Raw genomic sequence first — 9,513 nt, 5'->3', positions numbered from 1 at the left:
AAAAAAAAACAGTCCCCCCCCCCCCCAAAAAAAAAAAAAAGTCCAAATAATCCTAATCCTAGATATGGAACTTAATAAAAAATGCATTTATTTCAAATAGGATTTTGAAGAACTTATTGCTGTCATTAATGAGCAAGTTAATACTTCTGCTAGAAATTAATAAACAACTATTTGTGTCTTGGGGAAAAGAATTGATTTTTTTTTTATATAATTATTATACAACACGATTGTTGATCTAAAGATGGGGATGGCTGGATTAATAGATGTGAAGTGAGTAATATGCTAGAGTTGGATTGTCCAGTCAGCCTTGTTTATAAAGTGATAAATAATAGTAAGAATAAAGAATAGAGAGGGAAAAAAGAAAAGAAATAAATTTCTGTCGTATATGAGATGGGGAAAGGTTAGGTTTATTGAAGATGTGAGCAGGCACTTTTTTATTTTTTATTTTTTTTTGGGTTGAAACTATATTTGTTTCATATCCTTGTGAAACTGGAATTGATTATCCTAATTATGTGGTGCTGCAGATCTGAATGCTCAGTGTGAATCTGGAAGTCCTGAACCAGATAACCAACTTGAAAGACGAATGAGGAAAAGAAGAGATAGCTCTATTGATGTGGACAAACATCAAGTTGATATGGGAGACATCAATGATAGAAGATTATCTTCGAGGGATGATACTGGCAAGGATGGAAGACAAAAAGATGAGAAACGCAAAGAGGACAGGTACAAAGAGAAGCATCGAGAAGATGTTGACAGAGACAATAAGCATCGGGATGACAGACAAAGAGATGAGCGCTCCACAAAGGATCAGTTTAGCAGCAGGTCTGAAGATAAGCATGTAAAAGATGAAAAAGACACTCCAGAAATGCAAAATAAGAAATCTAAATTTCATGATGGTGAGCGCAAAGGAGAGAGTGATCGGGATAGGGATCGCCATCGGGACTTAAACCCTGTGAGGGATCGCGATCGTGACCGCTATCATGATCGTGAGCGTGAGCATGAACGTGAGCGCGGTCGTGATCGTGATCGTGATTATGATCGTGACCATGATTGGGATTGGGATGGTGATCGTGATCGTGATCGAGAGCGCAATCGTGAGCGAGATCGTGACCGTGAGAGAGAACGTGATCGAGATAGAGACCGTGATCGAGATAGAGACCGTGACCGAGATCGAGACTATGATCAAGATCATGATTTTGATCGGGATTATGGTAGCTCTCATCATGATGACCGGACTTCCAGATACAAAGATAGCAAGGCAAAGAGAAAATCTCCTGATGATCGTGATGATTTTAGTGATATTCCATCTAGAGGTTCCAAAGCTCGTCATTCTGATATGGAAAAGAAGTCTATAAGTGGCGATCGAAGTGAGTCAGATGCTAATAAGGGAAGATCTCATTCTCGGCAAACTCATGTAGATGCTATTGGGAGCAGTGACAAACAGAGGAATTCCCCAAGTTCTAGTCCGCATGTAGGCTTAGATGAGTTCAGGTATTTTGCTTTTTTCTTTTCCACATTTTGGTGAAGTTTAAAATGTTATTGGACTGGGCGTGTGTTGGCAATTGAATTAATTTTTAAGTTCTGTTATGATTAGGCTATTTAATGATGTGAGAACCAATTATAAAACGGCTGTTCTGTTTGAATGCAACCATTGGAAAAGAGATTATTCTTTTGTTGGCTGCGTAATAATTGATTAATTGTAATCATATCCTGAAGGCGGGCAAAGACCTATCTATCTTGTCTATGACACGTCAAATAACATGCTCAAGGGACTGAGGGAGTTATTTCGAACATCTATTCTTACTGGAGTTACTAGTATATTCTATGTTGTGTTCTTGACAACTATAGTTTCTTGAACTTTACAATCTTATGATAAAAGTAGTGCTTTCAGTGGCCTTTTCTATCACAATGACATGTAATAATCCTTTTAAATTATTTTCTATGGATGCATACAAAACAGATCTACCTTTAAGATAATTGGTATTGTACTTACTGCCCAATATATTCAAACTGGGAGACTCACCACAGTGAGATGTAAACATTTAATCTATTCTACCTAACGTGTTAGGACATTAAACCTTGTTTTCATGAGAACTGTTTAAACATAGCATATACCCATAGAAATTCTTGATATGTTCACCTAAGTACAGGATCTACATATATATACTGATCTCCCATATAAATTTATATTTGAATTGACATGTATCATTCTATGGAGGACACATCGCACATATTCTTTCATTAAGCATCAGTTGATCGAATAGTAAAATCTCGTCTTTTTCCCCTAACTACAGGTATCTAAATCCAGAAGATTTGAAGTACAGAGATTCTACAGCAGAACAAAGGTCCAAAGCAGTTCCTTCAAAAGATGCGTCTGGTTTTTCTGGAGCATTGGAAAGAGGTTCCAAATACAGATCTGTGGAGAAACCCCCTAAAATTGATGACACTATGTTAGGAGAGCTGTCAAATGAAAAGTCTTCTAGTTCTAAAGCTTCGCCCTTGGGCTTGATGGAGAGATCTCCTTCATCTTCAAGTATTGACCGCAGGTACATGAATAGGCCTGGTGCTAGGCGAAGCCTTGACATCGAAGAAACGGGGCGTAGAAGCAGTGATTATCGAGATTTTGGTATTTCTGATGATAGACTGAGTCGTGACTTGCCATCAGAGAAACCTTTGGTGGACGAATCCTCTCCAGTCGATTCATCCTTTTACAATAGAAATAATCAGGCTAACTCATCTTTGATTCCTCCACACCCTGTGTTCAGGGCTGGAATTGATAGCCCTTCTTTTACGGGTCCAATGGAAGATGATAGTAGGGTTAATTCCGGTTCACGTTACCGGAGGAATGGTGACCCCAATATAGGAAGAGGGCATAATAATGCTTGGAGAGGTGTTCCAAACTGGACTTCACCACTACCAAATGGCTTCATTCCTTTCCAACACGGGCCACCTGGAGCTTTTCAAGGGATAATGCCGCAGTTTCCAGGTCCACTTTTTGGTGTTAGACCTTCCATGGAGATCAATCACACTGGCCTGCCTTATCACATCACCGATACTGACAGATTTTCCAGTCACTTGCGTCCTCTTGGCTGGCAGAATATGATGGATGGCACAGGGCCATCTCATTTGCATGGCTGGGATGGAAGTAATGGTGTCTTTAGGGACGAGCCTCACTTGTTTGGGGCAGCTGAGTGGGACCAGAACAGGCATCCAATGAACAGTCGAGGAAGGGAATCCAGTGTTGACACGTGGAAAGGACAAAATGGAGATGCAAAAAGGGATTTGCTTTCTCCATCCCACAAAGATGATTATCCCGTGCAGGCCACAGTAGATGATGCTTTGGCTGTTCAGGTTGGTCAGGTGTCTAATCATGAAGATAATCGCGAACATGGCATTCAGGGCAAATTATCTGAAACAAGGTCTGGTGTAACTTCTTCTGCAGAAGAGTCTCCACCTAAAGTTATCCATGAGAAGAAACTTGAACCGTCTAAATCTTCAAAGGATGATATTTCCTCTTTAAGCCGCTATTATCTTTCTAAGCTTGACATTTCTGCGGAACTTGTACGTCCAGAGTTGTATAACCAGTGTAGGAGCTTTCTAGACATTGATAAAAGTGAAACTATTGATGAAGAGACCACTAGGCCTATAATGTCAAAGGTATGAACTTCCACAATAAAGAAAATTCATTTTTAATTATCTTTCATTTCAGGCTTACTTAAAATTGTTGTGTTTCCATTTCTGCTTCCTCGGATGTCACAGGACCATTTAAGAGCTGGAGCCAAATCATTCAGAACATCGTGGATTTCCTCACATTTACCTGCCATAAAGGATTCTGTATTTCAGGTACATTATGATGAACATTATGTGGAGTTATTGTGTTGATAATGTCTTGTTTATTATTTTTCCATCCAAAATATCTGTAGTTGGATTTTGAAAATTTTTATAGTTCTCTCTCTTGACTTTTGGTTAATAGTAGTCATGATTAAGTGAAGCAAAGCAGTGGTTATGAACTTCCCCAAACTGAATGTGAGGCTGTTTTCCTAATCTTACTTCTTACGAGGTCGGTTAGTTGTGGTTAAATTTTTTGTTGAAAGAAGTTGAGTTGACATGTGACGAGGCGAGGGTTGTTCTAGAGAGAATGGATGAGAAGTTATGGAGTTAGGATTATATAGTTCTGGGTGGATTGCAAAAACATGGTCCTTGGCCTGGCCTCCTATTGATGATATGGGCTAGCTAACTGTATTTGGAGATATGTGCACAGAAAAGTATTTCTCTAATAATCTGGGAAGTGCACAGCATTGTTTGAGATTAAATATCATTCAAAACTTGTACTGTTTCTTTGACGCATAAAGTTGTTGGTAGAGTGTACTGTTTCTAGTTTGCAGTAGGTTGATGATGTTATTCATGTATTGCAGAGGGCTATGGATCTGTACAAGAAAGGCCGCCTGGAAGCAGGAGGAAGACCATTTTTGTCGAAGAGAACACTGGATATTGTATCAAAGTCCAAACAAGAAAATGTGGAAGAACAGGTCCACCATGATGCGGGAAAAGTCGAGGACCCAGTTCCAACTTCATATACGGAAATGGTGGATGCACCAAATTCGAATTTGGACGTGGAGAATGTTGAAGCTATTTCCTCAGTCGCTGCTGAGGACAAAATGGTGGTTGTTTTGACGCCCAGTCACGAGGTGCAGAATCACAATTCTCCTCGTTCTCCAAGGTTGGAGATACCGGTTAAAGATGATTTTCAGGACAACCTAGGGGAGACGCACACTACTTTTGATGGAGTGAAAACGGAAGTGATATCTTCCGAGCTAGTGAAATTAGAGGATGCAAATGCTGATGGCTCTGCATCACTCGATAATGCATCACTTCCCGTGGCATCTCTATCAACCAATGGTGATAATTTAAACGAAATTAGCAAGGCCAATGGTGGCTGTGCTGTTTACCAGGCTGAGGAAAGTCCGGCTTTTGGTGATGCTATGAGTGGTCCTGTGTTAGTTCCAGATGGTTCTCCCAAGGATTGTGAGGCTGTGATGTCTGGGTCAAATGAGTCTGAGTCGGTAAATTTAAGTCGGATACATCATTCTCCTGAAAGTACACATTGAGACAATTTCTATATCCCGTTCTTTTTATTGCTTTTGGTAAGTTAGTTCTTTTGCGGTTCCATTTCTTGTTGCTTTTTCGTTTTATCAAGGAAATAAAACTAAAATATGCCTTTTCTTCTTCTTCCAAATTACCAAGATGCTCACTTTCGCATGGTCTCAAAATCTATGTTCTCTCAAAATCTTTTGCTTTGCCACCTGGTCTTCTTTGGTGGGTGTGTATTTTGCTGGTTTTCTAAGTTGCTGTGTGATTGCCCTTTTTTTTAATTATTATTTTATGTTCATTAGTCTTTATGGTCGTTGTCATTGGGAGGATTTTTAAATAGATACGAGTGGTCTGTTCTTTTTCATTTGTATTATTATTACTGCTGGTATTTTTTCTTGTGGCTGTACCTCGTTTCCAATTCGTTTCTTATCTTGGGCTCTAGTTTTGTCTCTCCTTTTCCTTGTGAAGTTTTCCAATTTCAGGCTCTTTTCCTTCTGCTGTTTTGCTGTTGTCGGCTACTCTAGTAGTGCAAGTTTACTGGTCAGCTCTGTTTAGACACAAGTGTTTGACTCCGATCTAATATTTGGAATGTGTCTAATTAATCATATTATGTCAGATTTTACGTAGTTTAACTAATTTTTTCATGCTTTAAAATCTGAGCCTTTTAAAAAAAATTTGAAGGTTAAAAAGTTTAGGTTTTTTTTTTAAAAAAAATTTAATTTGATGGTTCAAAACTAGGTCTTAGAACTGGATTGTTTTTCCTGTGCTACATGCTAAATTTATGAGAACTTAAGTTGAAGTATTGACATTTTTAAATATTTAAGAATAATAAAAAATTACTTAATAATCATTATAATAAAGCTAGCGTCTTGTATGTTTAAAATTACGTATTGATTGTTTTTTTAATGATTTTAGTTTGTTATTTGAAAAATATTCTAATTTTTTTTGCTATATTTCAACATGTCTAGTAAAATTTTGTTATGTGCCTATCTTCTCCAGCTCTTCTAGAAAGAATTTGCTAATATATATGACAAATGATTTACTATTATTATCATTTTCTTTTTACACTAACTTCACTTTGTCACTACTCTCTAGTGTCAAAAAGGGAGTGCTACTCAGTTTGATCAGGCAAAAGAAAAAGAAGAAAAAAAAAGAAGGGGGTGTTAATGCTACATCAGCATGAATTGATGGAATTGTGACAAAAAGAGTATTGTTTCAAACGTTTCATAGTTGAAGAGGACTGATAGATTTTGAAGTTTAGGGTGTAAAGTGACACCGACATAATGGGAGAAAAATAGGTAAAGACTTAAGATGAATTAAAATTAATAGGTCAATAATTTACATAAGTTAATAAATATGTCAAATTATTATTTTTGTCCATAACTTGTCTGGTTATGAACCATAACTTGACAAGTTATTGTCCATAAATCATGGTTTTCGTTCATAATTTGTCTGACTATGAATCATAACTTGATAAGTTTGTCCATGACTTATCTAGTTATGAACCATAACTTGACAAGTTATGGCCTATTGATTTTTATAACTAAAAATTGGCCTATATACTTCCTTAAGTTTTTCATATTTGCCTATTTTCTACTATTTCCGTAATATAATTGGGGCAATTTTAAAGTTAATTCTATTATTTTCTTTGGTGTTATGATTTTTGTTTCTTTTTTATTATGTTATATTGTTTTAATTCATATATATATATATATTATATGTGTATATATGGACAAGTTTTTAATAATTATAAGCTCTTTTTTTTGTCCCAAAACTTGAAATAAGATTTGAGTTAAAACTTGAATTTGAACTTGAGTTATACGTTAAAATTGGTGGTTATCTAGTTGTCCATTAAATATAGAAATTTAATCATATTGCGTGATAAAAATTTAATTTCATTAATTGTAATTTTTTTTGTTGTAAATTATCTAATTTAGTATAAGCGTTGATCAATATCACATATTTAAAATAATAATATCTATTAATAATAAATATTGAAATAACTATGAAAATCACACCCACTTAAGTTTCTAACTTCAAACCATAGATTAATGAGTCCCCAATCACGCGTGATTTTTATTTTTCTTTTTTCGTTCTCTCGGACTTTTTAACTACAAAGCACTCTGTAAACATAAAAAATTAATAAAAAAAAAAAGGAGAATATAACATTGGATCCATAAATAGGGAGCGTTCTCTTTTTGTTGTGTTTATCACTCGTGATTAGTTCTGAGCTCTAGCATTGTTTTTCTGATTATTTCTTCTTGTGTGAACCATAGTCTAAAATTAATAGTTTAGTGAGCAAATCGAAGTGAGCCTTTTCCCCTTCTTTTTATACGTCGAGTTGTCCATGCCTTCCTGAGAGAAATTATCAAAAATAAATAGTATATATATATATATATGAAACGTGTTTGTGTAATTGTGTTCCATCTTATATGAGTAATTAATGAGGTTATTATATATTTTTGTTCTTTTTTTTCAGTAAAAAGAAAAAAGAAAAAGAAAACATGTTGTACTCGTTATGGTATTGAATGCTAAATTAATTAGCGGAAATAGTAGAAAATAAACCAATATGAAACGTTTAAGGAAGTATATAGACTAACTTTTAGTTATAGAAATTAATAGGCCATAACTTATCAAGTTATGGTTCATAATTAGATAAGTTATGAACAAACTTGTCAAGTTATGATTCATAGCCAGACAAGTTATGGACAAAAATTGTGATTTATAGACAACAACTTGTCAAGTTATGGTTCATAACCAAACAAGTTATGGACGAAAACAGTAATTTGACCTATTTATTAACTTATGTAAACTATTGACTTATTAATTTTAATTCATCTCAAATTTTAGCTTATTTCTCTCTTTCTCTCATTAATTAGAGGGTCAGCCAAGTGGTAGGCTGAAAGCTCTCCACGTGACATATTCATTTATGGCCTAAACCAAACCAAGAATCATGTCCACTCGTGGAGTCGACAGAATTCTCTTCCATCATTTTCGCACATACACATGCAAGAAAGAAGAGAGAGAACAAAACCCAACATGTAAAAAAAAAAAAAAAACACACTCTCAATTAGCCAGCAAGAGTAATATTGCAAATGCCATCATGGCTCATCTGCTAAGAAGCTATCCCAACACATCAATAAAATTGTATACACAACAACCTTATTCACACGCTTACACACTTGTTAAACCATCTAGTAAGGAATTGCGTTTTGGGTACTTGGAAAAAGGAAGAAACTTTTTGTCAAAGAGCTTTAGTAGCAGTAGTTCAACTGAGGAAGTGAGTAATTTTGTGGAGGATAATGGAAGAAGTAATTATGGAGACGAGTTTGAGTATTTGGCGAGTGATTTTGGATGGAAAGTGAGGAGATTAGGTCAGATTGGTGATGAGATGAGAAGTGCTGCTCGTGTTCAAGCCGAAGCATTCCACGAACCTTTTCTTCTCTTTAATGATTTCTTCTTTGAGTTCTTTCAGGTCATTTCTTTTCTTTTTCCTCTCATCATGGATTTTTTTATTTTATTTTATGGGTTTACTTTTACAACTTATTTAATACCCATAATGTGAAATATTGTTATTGATTTTCACATTACAGGCTGAAGTGCTTGCTGGGTTAATATATAAACTAAGAAACTCGCCCCCTAACCGGTACATTATTATATATATATATATATATATATATTCCAGTCAAAGAGTGTATTTATTAGATTATTTAGGCCATTTAATTATACACCATTTGAAATTAATTACGTGAATATTATATATATATATATATATATATATATATAGGTATGCTTGCTTGGTTGCTGTGCCAGAAACTGAAGCTTCCAACAAAACACAACAACTTGTGGGAGTTGTTGATATTACAGCTTTGAGAGACGAAAATGTGCTAAAGAGTCTCCCACCTGATGCGGAAGAATATCTTTACATCTCCGGAATTGCCGTTTTGGAAAATTTCAGGTCCGTACTTTTTCTTCCAAAATTTTTACGACAAGAACTCTCTGTTAATTCTTTAACGGCATAATCTACAAGTTTTCATGTTAAAAGTGCTAACGTGCGACATAGAATTGCTTCCTTTCATAGATTAGACCTTTAAAAAATTAAGGACAACTTCTGAATATACAAATCCTCTCGGTTTTTTTCTCCTCTGTACTAAAACAGGGTACTCTCATTTTTTTTATTTTATTATGTTTTACAAGAGTTTATTAAAATCTATATATAACAACAAAACAGGAGGAAGAAAATAGCAACAGTGTTGCTAAAAGCATGTGACATGCTGGCAATTGTATGGGGCTTCAAGTATCTTGTGCTGAGGGCGTATGAAGATGATGTTGGTGCTCGAAAATTGTACACAAATGCAGGGTACAGAATTGTGTCCGGTGATCCTCCATGGTTGACCACTTGGATTGGAAGAAAGCGTCGTG

At 35.5% G+C, this 9,513-nt stretch overlaps 2 protein-coding genes across 2 annotated transcripts in view; both read left to right on the top strand.

Annotated features, from left to right (window-relative positions):
- The window catches only part of LOC21390244 (uncharacterized protein DDB_G0287625), a 9,108-nt gene extending 3,872 nt beyond the window's left edge, over window positions 1-5,236 (top strand). The window contains exons 2-5 of the mRNA XM_010102462.2: window positions 525-1,491; window positions 2,295-3,657; window positions 3,760-3,843; window positions 4,416-5,236. Of these exons, the coding sequence (XP_010100764.1) occupies window positions 525-1,491; window positions 2,295-3,657; window positions 3,760-3,843; window positions 4,416-5,108 (3,107 nt within the window). The 3' untranslated portion in view covers window positions 5,109-5,236. The remainder of the gene's footprint in view (window positions 1-524; window positions 1,492-2,294; window positions 3,658-3,759; window positions 3,844-4,415) is intronic.
- A 2,782-nt stretch (window positions 5,237-8,018) lies between these two features.
- The window catches only part of LOC112092374, a 1,764-nt gene continuing 269 nt past the window's right edge, over window positions 8,019-9,513 (top strand). Inside the window, exons 1-4 of the mRNA XM_024168419.1 lie at window positions 8,019-8,566; window positions 8,685-8,737; window positions 8,879-9,049; window positions 9,323-9,510. Coding sequence (XP_024024187.1) covers window positions 8,045-8,566; window positions 8,685-8,737; window positions 8,879-9,049; window positions 9,323-9,510 — 934 coding nt within the window. The 5' untranslated portion in view covers window positions 8,019-8,044. The remainder of the gene's footprint in view (window positions 8,567-8,684; window positions 8,738-8,878; window positions 9,050-9,322; window positions 9,511-9,513) is intronic.

Source organism: Morus notabilis, unplaced genomic scaffold (assembly GCF_000414095.1).
Source record: "Morus notabilis unplaced genomic scaffold, ASM41409v2 Scaffold581, whole genome shotgun sequence".
In the NCBI taxonomy this organism is placed as follows: Eukaryota; Viridiplantae; Streptophyta; class Magnoliopsida; order Rosales; family Moraceae; genus Morus; species Morus notabilis.
The sequence above is the reverse complement of the archived record's forward strand: the minus strand, read 5'-3'. Positions and strand labels throughout refer to the sequence as shown.